We start from the raw sequence: 21,349 nt of genomic DNA, 5'->3' as shown, positions 1-21,349 counted from the left end.
TGTTGAAGGGATTGACTTATTTCCCACACACTTTTTTTGGGGGAAGCAACTTGCTGATTTGGGCTTCTTTTTTTTTGGGCAAATCTGTTTGTGTTTTTATTGTTGTAAATTTGGGCCAAAAATAGTTTTGTGTGAACTTTGTTAATTTTGGGCCAAAAATTGATTTGGGCATTGTTCCTTAAATGCCCAGAACCGAACCGAACCTATACTTGGACCGAATCAAACCGAACCTATTAGGTTTGGTACTAAGTCGGTACACCCATTCGTACCGTACCGAAATTTTGCTACGAGTTTGGTTTCGGTACTACCCCGGCTCAGGCTTAATTCAGATTAGGAGTGGAGATGCAAAATGCAGTTACTGTTCATTAAAGGTAGTTACTGTTTATTGAAGGAGATTGAATATGAAGTTGCCCTATGAGGCATTTGTTACGCTAGAGTTGCTCTAACAAAAGACATCCTGAAACTAAAAAAGAAAGTGACGTCATCAGTTTGGGCTGGGCCCAACCCAGATACAGAAGTGGGCCCATGGCGAAGGAGGCGGCTGATTTCTGACAGAGCGGGAGTGAAGCGGGTACTTTCCTCTTGTAGTTCACTTCGAAATTGGGAGGGAAGAAGAAAGAGAGGGAGAGAGAGGGCATGAGAGAGAATGGGAATGGCGAACCTATCGAGCCTCGTTCACGAGCTCCGAGAGCGCATAGCGGCTCCCTCCACTCCTCCTAACAACCACTACGACGACGATTTGGTGATCCGATTCCGCGCCGTCCTCCCCGACCTCCTCCACTCCTCCGTCGTTCCATCTCCCTCAGGTACCCCCTTTTCCCCTTCTCTCTCTCTCTCTCTCTCTCTCTCTCTCTCTCTCTCTCTCTCTCTATAGTGAAGCACAATGCGACGGCGTTTTGAGTGTAATTTTTCACTGTCTGCAGCGGACGAGCGAGAAGTGATAGCTGTATTGAAGCTCATCGTTATCACTGCTAGGCATTTACCCGGAGTTTTCTACCATGGAAAGGCCACCGCAATTCTTCCTCTGCTCGGTCTCATCTTGCCTTTCTTCGCAGAGCCCTCGTTTCGGTAAGCGAGCGACTTCAATTTTCATTCACGAACTTTTAATTGCTTTTCAGCTTCTTTTGCTTCGTATCGGAAATTGAAAACAGCTTTGGGGATTGAAAAATGAGCTCATTCTGCGCGAACATTACGTGATTGTGGTTATTTCGATTGGTTTTCGTTGTGATTTTATGCTCAAAAGTAGTTTCTGTTGTTTTAGTTCTAGGCATGGAGTAATAGTTGAGACTGTTGGACCACTTTTAGCGCTACTTCGTACTGGAGCACAGGATGCTTACCGTCGGTTTTTCATTGATTCCATGCTTGTTGTTCGAGGTGAGAATGCAATGTTGTTCGAGGTGAGAATGCAATGTTGTTCAACAAGATGTTATGATCTCTTAGTTCGAGTACCTTTGTATGCATACAAGAAAGCTAATATGTCTTTGTCTTTATTCAGACATTTTGTGTGTGGCATCAGTGTGTGCGGACGTTTCAAATATTACAGAATCGACTAAATTGACTTTAAGGTGTTTTTGTGAGTCCTTCAATGGAGTTTTTGATGACCCTGATCATCTTGGAGATCTTCTGACAAGTAATAAACCGGATGATGGGATTGGTGTCTTGATTAACCTTACAGGCAGAACAAGGTGGCAACCTTTTGCAACCTGGATGATAAAGATTCTTGGTAGATGCTTAACTGAAGGAACTCTGTAGGTGGAAGGACTCATCAATGTGCCTTTTGTTCGGGATGCATGTTCCCTCTTATGTTATGGGGATGCTGATTTGCAGATGGTGAGCATCGATTGCTTTATGCTGGCATTGTTAGTGTAAAATTCAATTTTATGGTTTTAGTGCGATTTGAAAGAAATATTACAAAGCTGATTCAGTTTCAGATATGTAAGCATCCTTATTCTGTAGAATTTTAACTATGTGAATTTTATGCAAGGCATGTTTTGAATTTGCATGTGTTGTTGGATCAGGGATAAACTATGACATCCTTCCTTATCAGAATTTAATTCAGTCGATATCAACTATAATAAGGGAGGACAAAGAAGGGTTTCCTGTGTTCAGGTCTGTCTTTGAATGCTCAAAACTTTGATTGTTTGCTATTAGAATTTTATTGGAGTGCAAAGTGAAAATCACCCGGTTAAATGAACTTTCAAAGCAATGTTTCTCTTTTTGTTACAATTATGATACTATTTTTGGTCAAATTGATTAGTATTAATTTTTGATACCCTTAAATCATGTTGTAGACCGCTGTCATTAGTTCATGTTCTTTTGTGCATATACAAACATCACGTGTGGTTCTTAGGGTCTTATTAAGTTTACTGCTGAACTTTTTTTCCATTAAAATCCTCGATGCTTGAGAAGCACTTGTCTCCGAGTTGGGTTTATACACGATTTGATGTTTAGGGTCAGTCTGCACAGCGCTGGGTTTCAAGTTGATTATGCATGAAACAGAAGAGAAATGAATTTAGACATGTAAAGACAGGTAATGCATGATGTACTGGGGTAGATATCATATATAGATGGGTATTGCAAACCTGCAGGCGTTTATGTGGTTTGTAGCGCATGGTTCAAAGATTCATTAGTGCTTTTGGTCATCTTTATGTATTAGTGGGCTTTGTGGCATAATAAGTTTCTTTTTGGGGAATTTTTTTTTTGTTGTATACATGAGACTTGTGAGCAGTAGGTCTCGGGTTCGAGACTTGGGAGCAGCCTCTCCATAAATGGGGGTAAGGCTAGCCGACATTCACCTCTCCCAGACCCTGCGTAAAGCGGGAGCCTTGTGCACTGGGTACGACCTTTTTTTGTATACATGAGACTTATAAATGAAATCCTTACATCCAGTATTATATTCTAATTTTACCTTGGTATGCCAACACTTGGGCTTACATTTCAGAAACATCGTTTATGATTCGTCCTTGGGTGGTCTTTGAGCCATTCATGCCTTGTGTATGGGTAACAGATCTGGGGGATTGATGTCTTGAAAATAATTTTTATTTCAGGTTGCACTGTGTAATGCATACATACAGATTGCCAAAATGTGCCCTCCTAATATCTGGAGGCCAGAGTCTCTCCTTTATGTGCTTTCTTATCCCGAACCCTGCTTCTCGTTGATAGATTGCCTAAAAGTAGCTCTCTCTATAATTAGTCCCAATCTTGTTGGATGGAGAATTACAAATAGTAACTGTCATAGTTTATCATCACTAAGTGATAAATCAAATGAAAACTCGAGGGTTGGAGAAAAAAGGCCTTTACAGGATTTGGATACTTTCAAGAATAAAAGGCAAAAGGCAGATGAAGACAGTATGAGTTTGGATTCTAATTCTCGGGGGGAATGCAAGCATACTCATACAGTTGCGTGTGAAAGAGAAAATTATGCAGATTATATGCATAAGTCGCTACTTTCTTTTGTTGGATTTGTAAAACCTCCTGGTGTCCATCCTGATTCTTTAAGACCAGATGCTGCATTAAGAGCTCTTAGCTTGCTTTGCATTGCCTTCTGTAGATATCCAGAGACCAATCTGTCACTAAGCATCTTTCGTCAGATGTATGCATGGATGCCCTGGGTATGCCAGCAGGTATGTTGGTTTAGACTTGTAGACTTTTCATTAGTGTACTCATTTTCACCTACTACTAAATAAGAGTTATATTATGTAGGCAAAGCAAGGAATTTCAGATGCACTTGATATTTCCATCTACCTGGAAGGAATTCACAGCATGCTGCTTTTGCAGAGTAAGTAGATGGGTCCTCAAGAATGGTCTTGCTTTTGCCATATTGACGTGTCATCTCAGTTTTGGTTCTTAAATTCTTTCAAGATAATTGGCAATCTTTTATGATCTTTCTTCCTTTTCTTTCATTTTTTTTTCTTTGAAAGTACATTGGGTGTTGTCTTTTGGTAAATGCTGAGTATCCGAGTCTCAATCATCTCATTTTGTGCACCTTCTTGAATAATAATGGCACCCATTCTGAAATCAGGAAAGAGGTGTTATTTCACAGTTGATTTTAATCTCATTTCTTGATCAAAGTTTCCCCGGAAGATGAGTCTTAGTTGTCAGAGATGCATTAGTGACTGAGATCTTCCATATGGAACTCCAGTGTGCGTGTTTGTTATTGAAAATGCCAGTTTAAAGTATCACTACCTAGACTTGTTTTCATTTTATTTTTTAAAAACTAAAAAGTAGAAAAGACAAGGTTAAATTTGATAGTTCTCTTTCAGTGATGGTGGGAAATGGTTGCTATTGTTGCACTAGATTTTCTTGTGTCTGTCTTCTTACAGGTACCCCATTCTCTGGGGTTTAGTTGTTAAATACTGGAGTTCCATGCATAAGTTGTGATTCCATCGTAGTGAATGTTAATATTTTTATATTGGTTTTTTAGTCAAAATGGTCCTTGAGATTTGCATAACACATAACTTTGGTCCCTGAGATTTAAAATCAATAGAAGTGGTCCCTGAGATTGTCCACCATCCATTATTTTGGTCATTCCGTTAAAAAACTCCGTTAAGTTGAGGGTATAACACATAACTTTGGTCCCTGAGATTTGCATAACTGTGGTCTGGTATCGGTTGGCTGCCACATATATCAAGAAGGCTTGTTGAGTAAGAGAACACTAAACTTTTACTTATTTGTTCTTGCATTTTTCACATTATTAGTAATATATATAATCAAAGTTCTTAAATGTATGAATATATTGATAATGCGTGAGTATTGAAAATTGGATCTTATAATTAATGTTATTGGAGGCTTCATTGACGAAAAAAGAGAAAATTATGAAACTTATCTTCTTACTTGAAAAATTATATCACACAAATAGAAAGGAGTTATCATGGATGGCCATATGCACGGAAACTTGCAATTTTTACATTCTTACTTAAATGGAAATGGTATACTGTTTAACTACTTGAGGTTTGGGAGTGGAATGATTTGCAATGCATTTGTAGTTTTGGTTGCCCTATGCTTACATGATAAGTTCTAGAGTCCTGATGATGTGATTATGGAAGTAGTAAGGTTATACTAACTCTTCTGTTCCTTAAATTACATTTTTCTCACACTTGCAAGTTCTTGGGGGGAGAGAGAAGTGAGAAGGTTAAGAATATTATTCCCATTTCTATTGGTTTTTTGTCATGCCTGTATGGTTTGTGTAATGATGGAGATGGCATGAATAGAAGTCGGTGCAGATTAGTTTTAAATATGAAAAATGAGAAACATAGCCAAACAATGGATTATTTTCTGCAAGGATTCTGGTGTTCAAAGTGTGACAGAAGTGTTCAACTCAATACTGAGTCATTTTCAAAAGTGATGCATCCGCCTGATATGCACAACAGAGAAACTATTTTGGATTGTGATTTTGCCCATCTGCAGTTTCTATTTCTCAAACTTCTTTATGATGAATCATCGGAAGAGGTCCAAGTTGCTTGTGTGAAAAATATTCACCGAATATTTGTACACGGGAGCATAAGGAATCTGATTGTGTCTAGATTTGAATGGATTAAGTGTGTTGAATATTTTCTACTTAATGGTAAGAAGGCTGTAAGAGATGCATTCTGCACTCAGATTAGTTCATTCCTTGAGGATTCTTTTTTGAGTTGCTTATTTCCTGATGAGGATGTAACAAATAAAAGTAAAGAACAAGAACTTTTTAACATAATGAAGCATGCCTTTTCAGAAACTAACGACCCCAAAATCTTTGAGACTCTTTTGGAATCAACAGCAGAAATAATGGCTGCAGTTGACATTAACAGTCAATTATTTTTGTTTTCTCTTTTATTGTTGGTTGATCAGCTTGATAATCCACACGACAGTGAGACTGAAGGCATCAAAGTTGATACAGAAATCTTGCTACTTTCATCTTAAAGGAGGATTTGAACTATTACTTTTGAAAGTTGTTCATGTTCAAAATGAACTATTTGATTATTTATCTGTGAGGCTGTCTAGCCGTCCAATTATGGTCAAAGAGTTTACAGAATCCGTTCTTGGTATTGCAACAGAAGAACTTGTCAAGAAAATGATTCCTGTTGTTCTTCCGAAACTTGTAGTGTCTCAGCAGGATGATGATCAAGCACTTGAAACATTATATGAACTGGCCAAGTGTTTAAACACTGATTTGGTGGCTCTTATAGTTAATTGGCTTCCAAAAGTGCTAGCTTTTGCTCTCCATCGAGCAGATGCACGAGGGTTAGTTGTTGCTTTGCAGTTTTACCACACACAGACTGGTTCTGACAAACAAGAAATCTCTGCCGCTGCATTACCTGCCCTTTTGGACGAACTCATATGCTTTTTAGATGGAGGTGATTCAGATGAGATAAACAGAAGGTATGAAGTTGTAGTTTACCCCATTGTTTTTGCAAGTGCATCCTGTTGGTTATAATGTTCTTTTCACTCAGATATGCCTGAGGAATTCTTTTAATACTTTAAATTTTAATTGATTTTGGCTACTAACTAGCGAGATTGTGAATATCTGTAGCAGGGATATGTACTAGTACAATTCTTCTGTGCTGCAACAGATGCAAGAATTCTGCCAACGTGTTAACATTTCATATATGCTTACAGGTTAGCAAGAGTACCTGAGATGATAAAAGAGGTTGCTAGAGTTCTGACTGGTGGTGAAGATCTTCCAAGCTTTTTGGGGAATCATTTTGTTGGCCTTCTTAACAGTATTGACAGAAAGATGCTCCATGCAGAAGACATTTCACTGCATAAACAAGCCTTACAGCGTATTGAGATGCTGATTAAAAGGATGGGTTCTCACCTTACTACATATGTGCCTAAACTGATGGTTCTTCTCATGCATGCTATTGATAAAGAAGCCCTCCAGAGTGAGGGTCTTTCTGTGCTGAATTTTTTCATTGTGCAGCTGCACTAAATATGTAATCTCTCAAGTTTTTTCTGCCCTCGTTCCTTTTTTAGAGAGACATGACGAAAATCCTATACATCTAGATAAAGCGGTAAAATTTTTGGAAGAACTTGTGCTAAATAACAGGGTAGTTCTAAAGCAGCATATACGCGAGTTCCCTCCATTGCCCAGCATTTCAGCTCTAACAGAAGTGAACAAAGCTATACAAGAAGTGCAAGGGTCCATGACATTGAAGGATCGATTGAGTGATGTCGTTGATGGTTTGAATCATGAGTGCTTAAATGTGAGATATATGGTAGTTTGTGAGTTGAGCAAGTTGTTGAGCCTGAAACAGGAACAGGTTACATCTCTGATAACTGCTGAAGGTGGTACAGATATGGATATTTTGAGTTCTTTAATCACATCCTTACTAAGAGGATGAGCAGAAGAATTAAGGACTGCAGTTGGACAGCGGCTGAAGTTGGTGTGTGCTGATTGCCTTGGGGCCCTGGGTGCAGTTGACCCTGCTAAACTGAAAGGATTTTCATGCCAACGCTTTAAAATTGAATGCTTGGATGATGACCTTATCTATGAGTTAATTCACAAGCACCTTGCAAGGGCTTTTAGAGCTGCACCTGACACTGTAATGCAAGACTCAGCTGCATTGGCTATACAGGAACTGTTAAAGATTGCCGGTTGTGCGGCCTCATTAGATGAGAATGCTGCTTCATCCACGTCAGAGATTCCAAGGGGCAAAGAGCTTTGAATGTTGCTGCATCTGGGATTATGAGTACTGATGGTAGCAGTCAGATGAATAGAAGGGGTCAAAGATTATGGGATAGATTCTCCAATTACGTTAAAGAGATAATTGCCCCTTAACCTCTAGGTTTCAACTTCTCAATTTTGCTGATTCTTCATTTGTTGGCCCAATTTACAGGCCATCTATGTCATTCAGGAGATGGATATTCTCTTGGATAAGAAAGTTGACTTCACATGCCACTGGTTCTCGTAGCAGCATTTTCAATGCATGTCGAGGTATAGTGCATCATGATATGCAGACAGCAATATATCTGCTTCCATATCTGGTTCTTAATGCTGTTTGTCATGGCACAGAGGGGGCACGTCATGGCATAACAGAAGAAATCCAATGTGTTCTTGATGTTGCAGCATCTGATAACAGTGGGGATGCAGCTCATGGAGTGAAGGGTGGGAAAATTGAAGTTTGCATTCAAGCTGTGTTCACTCTCCTTGATAATCTTGGTCAATGGGTGGATGACACTAAACAAGAATTAGCTCTTTCCCAGGCTTCTCAATCATTGGCTTCTAAGCAACAAGCATCAAAGACAAAGGATCAAACTCGTAACTCTTCTGCAGATCAGGAGCATCTCCTTGTACAATGTAAATATGTTTCAGAACTGTTGTCAGCAATTTCTAAGGTAACCCTTGCCAGGGACTCCTTCAGGTGCCAGGTTTATGCAAGGTCCTTAATGTACTTTGAGTCATATGTGAGGGGAAAGTCAGGTTCTTTCAACCCTGCATCTGATAAAAGTGGCATCTTTGATGCTGAAGACATTTCATGGCACCTTTGATGATGAAGACGTTTCATACCTAATGGAAATATATAGCTGCCTAGATGAGCCTGATGGCCTTTCTGGCTTTGCGTGTTTACGTAAATGTATGGGATTACAATTGCAGGACCAGCTTTTAATAAACAAAAAAGCCGGAAACTGGGCAGAGGCTATAACTTCTTGTGAACAAGCTTTGCAGATGGAACCAACATCAGTTCAAAGGCATTCTGATGTCCTTAACTCTTTGTTAAACATGTGTCACCTTCAGGCCATGGTTACTCATATGGATGGCTTAATCTCAAGGGTTCCCCAGTACAAGAAAACATGGTGCATGCAAGGTGTGCAGGCAGCATGGAGGCTTGGCAGGTGGGATTTGATGGATGAGTATCTTAGTGGAGCTGATGAAGAAGGCCTGCTTTGTAGCAGTTCTGAAAGTAATGCTTCATTTGATATGGATGTTGCAAAGATTCTCCAGGCAATGATGAAGAAGGATCAGTTCTCAGTTGCTGAAAAAATTGCCCTCTCAAAGCAAGCGCTCATTGCTCCTCTCGCTGCTGCAGGCATGGATTCCTATGTACGGGCCTACCCATTTGTTGTAAAACTTCACCTTCTACGAGAGCTTGAGAACTTTCACTCTCTTCTTGTTGATGAGTCTTTCTTGGAGAAATCATTCCAACTGGGTGATCATGGGTTCTCCCAATTGATGGAGAACTGGGAAAACCGTCTCAGGTTTACACAGCCATCACTCTGGGCAAGAGAGCCACGTTTGGCCTTCTGCAGATTGGTTTTTGCTGCCAGTGCTCTGGGAGCTCAAGTTGGGAACTGCTGGCTTCAATATGCAAAGCTCTGCCGCATGGCTGGTCATTATGAGACAGCAAACCAGACGATTCTAGAAGCTCAAGCTACAGGTGGACCTAATGTTCACATGGAGAAGGTTAAACTTCTATGGAGCACCCGGCGATCTGATGGTGCCATTGCACAGTTGCAGCAGTCTCTCCTGAACATGCCTGTAGAGATTGTTGGTTCCTCTGCAATTTCATCAATTACTAGTCTTTCACTGGTTCCACTGAACCAGCCACTTTTAGTTTGTGATACTCAAGCTTTGAATGAGAATCGAGATATTGCAAAGACCCTACTATATACTAGGTGGATCCAACACACTAGGCAAAAGCAGAAAGAAGATGTATTATGTCTTTATACGAGGGTGAGGGAACTGCAGCCCAAGTGGGAGAAAGGATATTTCTATATTGCTAAGTATTGTGAGGAATTGCTTGCTGATGCCAGGAAACGTCAGGAAGAAAACATTGAACTCGGTGCAAGGAAAATGCCATCAAATAGTGCTATTGTTGGTTCTCCAAATTTAAGCACTGAGAAGCCTTGGTGGTCTTATTTACCTGATGTACTGTTATTTTATGCAAAGGGGCTTTATATGGGTCACAAAAATCTCTTTCAAGCACTTCCAAGATTGTTAACCCTATGGTTTGACTTTGGAAGTATGTATCTAACAAGTGGCACTGCATCCAGTAAAGAGTTTAAAAAAAAAAAATCATGAGACGGTAAGTATTGGATGTCGAAGATAAACTTTAATTTGTTTAGTTACATTTAAACTCTGGTTTCTCCATTCTATGTTCCTTTCTATTTTGTTTAGGTAATAAAGATCATGCGAGGATGTTTGAAGGATTTGCCAACATACCAGTGGTTAACAGTACTACCACAGTTGGTTTCCAGAATTTGCCACCAGAATGAGGAAGTTGTTCGATTGGTCAAAAACATAATCACAACTGTTCTCCGGCAATACCCACAACAAGCTCTTTGGATTATGGCAGCAGTTTCAAAGTCGACTGTTCCTTCAAGACGGGAGGCAGCTGCAGAAATCCTACAGGCTGCATGGAAAGGGTTCAGCCAAGGAAATACTGGCAGCAATCTATTTGTTCCGTTTGCAAATCTTATTGATCACTTAATTAAGTTGTGCTTCCATCCTGGTCAGTCAAAGGCAAAACCAATTAATATCTCAACTGAATTTAGTGCCTTACGGAGGATGATGCCACTGGGAATTATCATGCCAATTCAGCAGTCTCTAACTATTAGACTCACTTAGATAAGATATTTTTTCAGCAACTGATCTTCCTACAATATCAGGAATTGGTGACGAGGCTGAGATTCTTTCATCTCTACAACGGCCTAAGAAGGTAGGTTCTATATCTTATCATACTTGTAATTCAACTGATTAATCTGTGGTATGCCATATCAGGGAATATATTGAGAATGCGTCATACTACCAAATTTCTTATGCATGCTGGTTTGTCCTCCTAAATGCTTATGAATTGATTTTTAAAGTTATGAAATAGCAGAATAAACCCACCCACCCCCTTTTTCTAACTTAATAAAAGCTATAGTCACCAATCACCATCTGGAAATCATTTCTAAATTTACATGCTGAGTCCAATACTAACCGGATAGATTTCTAAATAACTTGTGGTAAAGAGCAAAAACTGTGGATTTGGAGAAGATTTTTGGAGAGTTATCTGAGTTTTCCCTTTGTCACTTGGGCATGTCCTGTGAACTGGTGATTTTCTGTGTCATTACATAATCTTTGTAATATTTAATCATCCTCCTTTGCATTTCAGATTATTTTATTAGGCAGTGATGGCATTGAACGCCCATTCCTCTGCAAACCCAAGGATGACCTTAGGAAAGATGCCCGCATGATGGAGTTCACTGCAATGATAAACTGTTTGCTGTCTAAATACCCAGAAAGCCGTCTGAGGAAACTCTGCATTCACACCTTTGCGGTAATTCCTTTGACAGAGGACTGTGGTATGATAGAATGGGTGCCTCACACTTGTGGACTTCGGCATATACTTCAAGACATATACATAAACTGTGGAAAATTTGATAGGCAAAAGTCAAATCCTCATATCAAATGGATTTATGACCAATGCCAAGGTAAAATACCAGAAGATGTGATTCTGAAGGACAAAATTCTTCCAATGTTCCCCCCAGTATTCCATAAATGGTTCTTGACCACTTTTTCTGAGCCAGCTGCTTGGTTTAGGGCTCGGATTGCTTATGCACACACCACTGCAGTTTGGTCCATGGTTGGCCATATTGTAGGGGCTGGGTGATCGACATGGTGAAAACGTTCTTTTTGATTCTACAACAGGAGACTGTTCATGTTGATTTCAGTTGCTTATTTGACAAAGGCTTGCAGTTGGAGAAGCCTGAGCTGGTGCCTTTCAGGCTGACTCAGGTGAGAGAAGCGTATGCATAAATGCTGTTTTCATTGTGGCAAGTTTCTAATACTTCTTTTTTTGGAGCAAAAAAGTAAGCATAACTATATTTCATTAGGCTGTTTATTTATTGGTTGATGAGTACCTTCTGCGAGAAGAAAATAAAGAAGATAACATCTGTATCCGAAAATAAAAGAAGTCATTGTATGCTGATTATCAAAATTATCTAACATGACTAGAATATTTTAGTTTGAGCACAATAAATACTTCATCTACTAACGATTGTAATATAATCATTTCCAATCTTAATTGTTTCTTATTAATATTCATGGCGACTGTTATGACACCTGCAGAATATGATTGATGGCTTGGGCATCACTGGATATGAGGGAATCTTTTTGAGGGTCTGTGAAATCACACTTTCAGTACTGAGGATGCATAGGGAGACTTTAATGAGCGTTCTTGAAACTTTCGTCCACGATCCTCTTGTGGAATGGACAAAATCTCACAAGTCCAGTGGAGTAGAAGTTCAGAATCGACATGCACAGGTTTCAATCTGTTGTTATCTTCTATTGAAGTTGTTGTGACAGGTTTACCTTAACCGTTGTATTTTTTTTTCTTTTAAATGTAAAGGTAGTAATGACATTGATTTATCATTTCGTAATTGATCTAAGTTGGGATTTTCGCAAGGCCTACCATGTCAAACTGTTGCAAGTTGACTAAAAAGCATTTCTTGAGTAAATTGTCCCTAGAAGACAGAATAACCCTGTATCATTATTGCATTGGCATTCTAGGTCCATTGTAGTGTTTCTTGGTCTTTCATAAACAATATCCACCTGATAGAATGGGAGCAAAGATTTTCTTTATGCAACGGCGTGTTGTGTGACCGCCGTATGCCACTGAAGCTCAAGGGAAAATTTTATAGGACGGCAATAAGGCCGGCGATGCTGTATGGCACAGAATGTTGGGCGGTGAAACATCAACACGTACACAAAATGGGTGTAGCGGAGATGAGGATGCTTCGTTGGATGTGTGGGCACACGAGAAAGGATAAGATTAGGAATGAGGATATCCGGGGTAAAGTAGGAGTAGCCGAAATTGAAGGAAAGATGAGAGAAAATCGGTTACGGTGGTTTGGACATGTGCAAAGAAGGCCTACTGACGCTCCGATTAGAAGATGCGACTATGGGACAGAGGTTCAGGGCCGAAGGGGTAGAGGAAGACCTAGGAAAACTTTGGAAGAGACTCTAAGAAAAGACTTAGAGTACTTGGATCTAACGAAGGACATGACACAGGATCGAGCACAATGGCGTTCTAAGATTCATATAGCCGATCCCACTCAGTGACTTGGATTTTCCAAGTCTCCAACCGAGAAGTTTTCCTCACTCGGGAAATTAAGGGAACACTACCCCAACCTACATGCTCCACTCAGAAAGCTTCAACATACAAGCTTCAACAAAAGAAAATTCAAAGAACTTAGCGAAGAAGGCTTTGGTGTATTTAACACAATACGTTGAAATGAAGAAAAGCTTATTTATTGATATCCCCGATAAGCTACAAATATGTACATATACATGAGTCAAAATAAACACACAAGAGGGAGCCTTCACAAAGGTTGCTTAGGAGAAGTCTCAGCAGTCGGTAGAGCCCCAGAAAGAGAAGGCACCGGAGGGGGATCATTTGGAGCCTCAGTACTGGACAGAACCCTAGAAGGAGGAGGCATCAGAGGTTGATCATTTGGAGCTTCATTACGCGGTACAGCCCCAGAAGACGAAGGCAATAAATGCCTTTGGAACAAACCCACAAATCTCTGATGATCAAGTAAAACCTGACCATCAGTTTCCTTCATCTGGTCAAGCTTCCTCTTCATGTTTGTAGCATAGTCATGTGCGAGCCGGTGCAACTGTTTATTCTCATGCTTGAGCCCTCTAATCTCCTGTTTGAGACTCATCACTTCAGCCGCCAATGATTCAACTTGGCGGGTTCGAGCAAATAGGCGTTGGGCCATATTAGACACAGAACCTGCACACTGAACACTGAGAGCCAGCGAATCCTTAACAGCTAACTCATCAGACCGTTTGGAAAGTAGTTTGTTATCTTTGGGAGTGAGAAGGTTCCTGGCCACCACCGCAGCGGTCATATCATTCTTCATCACGGAATCCCCAACGGTAAGAGGACCAGTAGGGGAGACGAAGGATGGGCGCCATATGTTGTCTGGAGAAGGCGGGGCTGCCTCTTCAACAAGGTTCAAGTCAAAACGACGGTCGGAGGGGCCAGACATTTTCAAAGGTGTTGAAGAGAGAAGAGGTCGGACAAATCAAGATCTTAGAAGTGCAAGAATGAAGCTTCTACTGGTGGAGATTCAAGTGTGCTTTGGAACTTAATGCCAGCCCCTATAAAAATCTGCACTCGACGGAGCTTCAGAAATCGAAGAGGCGCCTGCTCAGAAATCGAAGAGGCGTTTGCTTTCTCAAAAGCTGGGCTGCTTAGAGATCACGAGGGTTGATCTCAGAAATCGAAGAGGCGTTTGCTTTCTCAAAAGTTGGGCTGCTCAAAGACCACGAAGGCCGATCTCAGAAATCGAAGAGGCGCTCGCTTTCTCAAAAGCTGGGCTCCCCAGAGACCACGAGGGCCGATCTCAGAAATCGAAGAGGCACCTACTTTTCCAGCCTTGTCAGCACCTGTCACACGCACACTCAGCTTTGCGGAAATTATGGGCATTCTGTCAAAGACTTCTGGGGAGGTAGAAAACACATGAATCTTACTGTTCAATCACCCACTTCCCACACGCAACAATAGCTCATGGGTACCACAGATAACTTTGCCAAAGTTCTCTGCCAAAGTTGAGCACGTGAAGCTTGCAGCTCCCACTACATCGCTCTGACCAAGAAGGGTAAAAGAATAGCAAAGAAACAGCACTAACAAAGTTTAGACCCATAAATTTTGAAGGTCTAGCTACCATATTATTACCCACAAGGGTAAAGGAACAGTACCACTGCTGGATAATTGGAAAGTCCCTGTGTGTCAACCTCTGTGCTTCGTGGCAAGGTAGACTAGCAAACATGCCCAACCTTTACTCACATTCGAGAAAACACTTCCAATAAGATTGCTTGCTCCAAAATCGAAGAGGCACCGTCCTCCGAATCTCGAGAGCCAGACTCCCAACATGACTACTTTCTTAAAAATCGAAGAGAGGGTAAAGGAACAGTACCATTGCTGGATAATTGGAAAGTCCCTGTGTGTCAACCTCTGTGCTTCGTGGCAAGGTAGACTAGCAAACATGGCCAACCTTTACTCACATTCGAGAAAACACTCCCAACAAGATTGCTTGCTCCAAAATCGAAGAGGCACCGCCCTCCGAATCTCGAGAGCCAGACTCCCAACATGATTACTTTCTCAAAAATCGAAGAGACACTGCTCCCCGAATCTCGAGAGCCAGACCCCCAGCATGATTGCTTTCTCAAAAATCGATGAGGCATCGTTCTCCGAATCAATCGAAGAGGCGCTCGCTTTCTCAAAAGCTGGGCTGCTCAGAGACCACGAGGGCCGATCTCAGAAACCGAATAGGCACCTACTTTTCTAGCCTTGTCAGCACCTGTCACACGCACACTCAGCTTTGCAGAAATTATGGGCATTCTGTCGAAGACTTCTGGTGAAGTAGAAAGCACATGAATCTTACTGTTCAATCACCCACTTCCCACACGCAACAATAGCTCATGGGTACCACAGATAACTTTGCCAAAGTTCTTTGCCAAAGTTGAGCACGTGAAGCTTGCAGCTCCCACTACATCGCTCTGACCAAGAAAGGTAAAAGAATAGCAAAGAAACAGCACTAACAAAGTTTAGACACATAAATTTTGAAGGTCTAGCTACCATATTATTACCTACAAGGGTAAAGGAACAGTACCACTGCTGGATAATTGGAAAGTCCCTGTGTGTCAACCTCTGTGCTTCGTGGCAAGGTAGACTAGCAAACATGCCCAACCTTTACTCACATTCGAGAAAACACTCCCAACAAGATTGCTTGCTCCAAAATCGAAAAGGCACCGTCCTCCGAATCTCGAGAGCCAGACTCCCAACATGACTACTTTCTCAAAATCGAAGAGAGGGTAAAGGAACAGTACCATTGCTGGAGAATTGGAAAGTCCCTATGTGTCAACCTTTGTGCTTCGTGGCAAGGTAGACTAGCAAACATGCCCAACCTTTACTCACATTCGAGACAACACTCCCAACAAGATTGCTTGCTCCAAAATCGAAGAGGCACTGCCCTCCGAATCTCGAGAGCCAGACTCCCAACATGATTACTTCCTCAAAAATCGAAGAGACACTGCTCTCCGAATCTCGAGAGTCAGACCCCCAGCATGATTGCTTTCTCAAAAATCGAAGAGGCATCGTTCTCCGAATCTCGAGAGCCAGATACCACAGACCACTTTTTCAAAGTGCTCTGACAGAGTTAAAACATGTGAAACTGGCAGCTCCCACTACCGTGCTATGACCAAGCAGGGTAAAGGAATAGCATTACTACTTGTTGTTAGGGAGACTCCTATATATGTCGACCTCCATCCCCAACGGACAGGCAGACCTGCAAAAATGCTCAACCCTTCATCATATCTGAGAGGGCACTCCCAACGAAGCCTTTCGAAATATTCAGCTTTCTTTCCCCCCGATAATACCTCTGCAAACAAGCTATACTAGAGCAAGAATATCTCATATCATCAGGGTTAAAAGCAAGAGTATCCCATATCATGCTTTTTCCCTGTCTTTTCTTTTGGCCTTGTTTTTACCTGCAAGACAAGGAGAAAGAGAGCAATCAGTCAACACTTGGAATCAAGCTTCCAGCCAGGAACTGACTGCCTGGAACCCCTTACCTGATTACTTACCTGGCATTGCTCTCGAGTACTCATCTTCAACATCTTATGTTTCCAGGGAAGATTCCGCATCTGCTTGAGGAACAGATAAGGCAAGTGCGAAGGATACAAGGAAGCATGTGGAGACAAGCGTAACAGCACACGTGCCGATACATCCATTACTCTGTCAAAAGCAAAAGTATCCCATATCAGCAGGGTGGAACGTACTCTAGATTTGATGGACTTGTTTTGACCCTCAAATTCTTCAGTCGGCCTTATACTCTGGAGGAAACCAGAAAACCCTCCAGCTCAGTTCAAGAATAAGCTTGTGGAAAGTTACTTCTTCAAAAGCAAAAGTATCTCATATCATCTCTTCTCATTTTTCTTCTCTTTATCCTTCATGCTGCTGCAAGATGGGGAGAAGGTGAACAATCAGTCGGAGCTCTGATTGCTTACCTTGTCTGTCACCTCTTTCAGCAAACCCCCTAGCTCGGCGACTTGGGGGACTCCTACTACATGGTTTGTATCGCGCTTGACCAAGCCTGAAACTACAAGTAAGGTTCAAGTGAAATTGATACATTACCTTGTGCATCTCCACCAGTTAAAGATACCACCCCTGGATGGAGGAAGAGTACTTCCAGAGAAGATGCCACATCTACCTATGAGACAGATAAGGCAAGTCAAGACGACACCACACTTCGATACTTAGAAGTTTCGTGATTACGAGATCATTCTCCCACAATATTTCCTAATGTCATTTGTACTAAATCATTCACTTGTACTCACTAAAGGAGAGCTTGAACCTATGTACTTGTGTAAACCCTTCACAATTAATGAGAACTCTTCTATTTCGTGGACGTAGCCAATCTGGGTGAACCACGTACATCTTGTGTTTGCTTTCTTATCTCTATCCATTTATATACTTATCCACACTAATGACCGGAGCAATCTAGCGAAGATCACAAAAAGCGACCGTTTTCGCTACCTAGGATCTATCTTGCAAGAGAACGGAGAATTAGATGGAGATTTCAACCATAGAATACGAGCTGGATGGAAAGAGTGCATCCGGCGTGTTGTGTGACCGTCGTAGGCCACTGAAGCTCAAGGGAAAATTTTATAGGACGGCAATAAGGCCAGCGATGTTGTATGACACAGAATGTTGGGTGGTGAAGCATCAACACGTACACAAAATGGGTGTAGCGGAGATGAGGATGCTTCGTGGGATGTGTGGGCACACGAGAAAGGATAAGATTGGGAATGAGGATATCCGAGGTAAAGTAGGAGTAGCCGAAATTGTAGGAAAGATGAGAGAAAATCGGCTCCGGTGACTTGGACATGTGCAAAGAAGGCCGACTGACGCTCCGGTTCGAAGATGTGACTACGGGACAGAGGTTCAGGGCCGAAGGGGTAGAGGAAGACCTAGGAAAACTTTGGAAGAGACTCTAAGAAAAGACTTAGAGTACTTGGATCTAACGGAGGACATGACACAAAACCGAGCGCAATGGCGTTCTAGGATTCATATATTCAGCCGACCCCACTTAGTGGGAAAAGGCTTTGTTGTTGTTGTTGTTGTTGTTGTTGAACGGCCATTGGTATTGAACTATAATCTGAAATTCCTTAAATTTCATGCATCTTAAAATAATATCCAACTGATGAATGTGGAAATATATTAATGAGTTGGGAGGGAGCAAGGAATTTTTTATGGTAGTGATGCTGTTCCATTGTACGTTTAAACTGAATTGATAAGTTTTGATGTCTGTTTTTCTAAAGTTCCCTGTATATGGATATAAGATCAGAAGTTGCATTTGTGATCCATGTTTGTGAAGCAATCACTAATGGTGTTCTATATCAACATTTCAGCGACCAATCAGTAACATTGAGGCAAGGTTGCAAGGAGTAGTTGTTGGTGTCGGAGCGGCACCATCTTTGCCACTGGCCGTAGAAGGTCAGGCTTGTAGATTAATAGCTGAAGCAGTCACCCACAAAAATCTTGGAAATATGTATATCTGGTGGATGCCTTGGTTTTGCAGTGTAATTGATCGCGGGTTCTGTTTTAGAGTTTTGATTTCTATTCTGCTATGATGTTGCTATGTGATGAGAAATGCTGTTGTCATGTTATCTTGCTGCCAGATACTGGAGGAATCTGAACAACCCAGCTGAACTTGACAACCCCGGAGTTAGCCAACAGCAAAAGATTACACACAGAGTATTGTGTGGGTGGCATTGTGGCTTTATGATTCAGTAGATCCATCAAAAGAGGCCTCATTTGTACAAAATTTCCACTCTTAACAGATAGATGCTCTGTGTATCATCCCCTAGCTGTGACGGCTGACGGCTTGCTTGCTCAATAGCTAGTTTGTGTGGTGTAGGAGGGGTTAGGATTCTACGAGCATTCAGAATTCTCTGCATATATGTGATGTTGTTTTGGCGACGTTGACGATAGTTTGTATACTTCATGCTTGTAACATGTTCAATTATAAATGTACCTTCACTTGACAACTAATACATGTATCCCTATCAAGCTCTTCTGATGGTATATCTGGATGAAGCTGGAAAAGCCAGTTTGCTTTCCAATTTTTGTAGATGCAAACATGTAATTGACAGTAATTTCTAGAGTAAATATTTCTGTATCAAAAGCTTGATTAGGATTTTCAACTTGAGAAAAGCGTTTAGGGACCACTTAGAAGCGCTTTTTTAGGAATTACTTGGATTTGTTTCTAATGAAAGTACTTTTAGCACCAGCACTTACAAGTAAAAAGTGTTTTCCACAAAAGCAATCCCAAACGAAACGAGCCTTGGTGAAGTCGTAACGCGAAAAGCGCATTCTGGGCAATGTGAAAAAATGCCATGTTTATCACCCAGGTCTTTCTCAATCAACCACTCGAGCATAGCCAGTCCTTCACAGCTCTCCCCTTGGCAATGAAACAACCAACATTCTTCCTGTCGATTCTCATCGGACTTCCCATCCGATGCATCATCACCTTAACCAGACCTTTAACCGGCGACTCCCCTCTAACACTGCTATGCTTCCCCAACCCGCAAACGATGACAACCTCCGCCGGGATCACACATTCCCCACAGTTAAACCTGTGTCTCATTGCCTCAAACCACTCTAACATTATCAAGTAAGCCGAACCCAAATGCAAACCATGCAAATCCAACTTAGCCTCCAAAGACTCCCACACCATCACCTCCTCCAAAACCGTTGATCCAACCAACTCTTTAACCACCAAGCCCTCATCACCATTCAAAACCCCATTGAGTTGTTCAATCGAACACGGAACATCCTTCGGATCTTGCAGCATTGCCATGATCGTAGGGCATGAATTCAAAACCGAATTGTAAGTCCTAATAGAGAAAGGAAGCCTCAAAATTTTCATTTTTCGGAGCCACAGGACCATTGCAGCCAGCTCACTATAAGCTCCATATGACGAAAGAACCATATTTGAACAGATTGTATCAACAGCAAGCCCTTGGCCCTCCATTTTCTCCACAACTTTCAGCATTTCTTCAAAAAGTCCTAATCTTCCATACCCATAAACTACGGACCTGAACTCGAAAACCGATGGTTTGAGTCCTTTAACAATCATTTCCTCAATCAAAATGTCTGCTTCCTGTGGTCGATCCATCGCGCATAAACCACCAACCATTGATTCAAAAGCCCGGCGCTTAACATAAACAGAGGAAGAATTATGAAGAAGCTGATGGAGGTAACTGTAGGTACTATCAAATCCATGCTTTGAACTTAGCTTAGAGTGTGATTCAAGCAACTGGCAATGAAAAAGAGCAAGCTCCCGTTCTCTGGATCCTAATTTGGATATGGTTTCGGAGATTAGTGCTTCGGATTGGCTGTATAGGCCTTGGTTGTCGAGCAGGGCAACAAGGGATGCTACCAACTTGGGATTCCATTCAAACCAAGACTCTTCTGTGATTTTTGAGTACAGCTGCATAAACCCAATTCAAAAACTTAGCTGAAATTGTTGAGCTGAAAAGTAATTGCTTGTTTGGATGCTGAGAAAATAAAACCACCCAAATGGATAATTGAATTTTGTTGGGAACCCAATTAAGACATGGCAAAAGATTTAGTTTAGAGAGAGAGAGAGAGAGAGAGAGAGAGAGAGAGAGAGAGAGAGAGAGAGGTGTAGCTTACAGGGAAGGCAAGGGAGGAGAGATGGGGGGGAGTGGAGTCGGGAGAGAGAAGATAGGAGAGAGTGCTGAGAGCAATGGACTTTGGGGAACTTGATAGGAATTTGGAAATCAATTTGTTTGTGAACTTGGGGTCTCTGGCATTGGCTGCGAGCTTGGTCAGAAAGCGTTGGCCTTGTTTGGTAAGTACGCATTGGACAGATGATGCTAATGGCGGCGTCGGCCGTGGTTGGTGGTGTTTCCACGGCGATGCTACTGAAAACGACAGTTGTCCGCTGCCAATGCCTCCCAATGTTGCCATTAGGCTGGGGCTCAGCATGCCACAGTGGCTACCCAGTGCCTGCTGTGCTGTGTTAATGGCGAATGGCGTAGAGTTGTTGTCGGGGAGGGGTGTGGGGGTGTGGGGGTGTGGAGGCGTGCAGACGATTTTCTTGTAAAAAAAATTGTTTTGTTAAAAATTGTAATTTTAAAGTCAAGGGCAAATGGGAAGCACACATAAACGATTAGAATTTTTTTTAGGGAACTTTAACGAAAAGCATCTGGTACTGTTCACTTTAACGAAAAACCACATTTTTACACTAAAAAGTCAATCCTGGTACTATTCATTTTACCCTTTATTTTATCCTTATCATTAAAACTCAAAGTTTTCAAATCCTTTTCATTAGTTTTCCTTTTTTTTTA

The 21,349-nt window shown here is 41.5% G+C and overlaps 1 protein-coding gene and 1 pseudogene across 1 annotated transcript; one reads left to right on the top strand and one right to left on the bottom strand.

Moving 5' to 3' along the window:
* Positions 1–468: 468 nt before the first annotated feature.
* Positions 469–19,177, top strand: LOC126584331 (serine/threonine-protein kinase ATR-like; annotated as a pseudogene).
* On the bottom strand, positions 19,130–21,089 carry LOC126585374 (pentatricopeptide repeat-containing protein At2g17033). Its single transcript, XM_050249781.1, has 2 exons — positions 20,673–21,089; positions 19,130–20,466 (listed from the first exon to the last, which is right to left on the bottom strand). Exons 1-2 carry the CDS (start codon positions 20,985–20,987, stop codon positions 19,396–19,398), a joined length of 1,386 nt encoding a protein of 461 aa, XP_050105738.1. The 5' UTR covers positions 20,988–21,089; the 3' UTR covers positions 19,130–19,395.
* Positions 21,090–21,349: the final 260 nt, after the last annotated feature.

This window comes from Malus sylvestris, chromosome 10, assembly GCF_916048215.2.
Source record: "Malus sylvestris chromosome 10, drMalSylv7.2, whole genome shotgun sequence".
In the NCBI taxonomy this organism is placed as follows: Eukaryota; Viridiplantae; Streptophyta; class Magnoliopsida; order Rosales; family Rosaceae; genus Malus; species Malus sylvestris.
The sequence above is the reverse complement of the archived record's forward strand: the minus strand, read 5'-3'. Positions and strand labels throughout refer to the sequence as shown.

What these genes read in the sequence shown, in the direction of transcription:
- LOC126585374 (XM_050249781.1), bottom strand. Translation starts at nt 20,987, where the DNA reads ATGCTGAGCCCCAGCCTAATGGCAACATTGGGAGGCATTGGCAGCGGA. An exon ending in TCTCCTCCCTTGCCTTCCCT is followed by an intron (nt 20,467 to 20,672) that starts GTAAGCTACACC and finishes GGGTTTATGCAG; the next exon opens with CTGTACTCAAAAATCACAGA.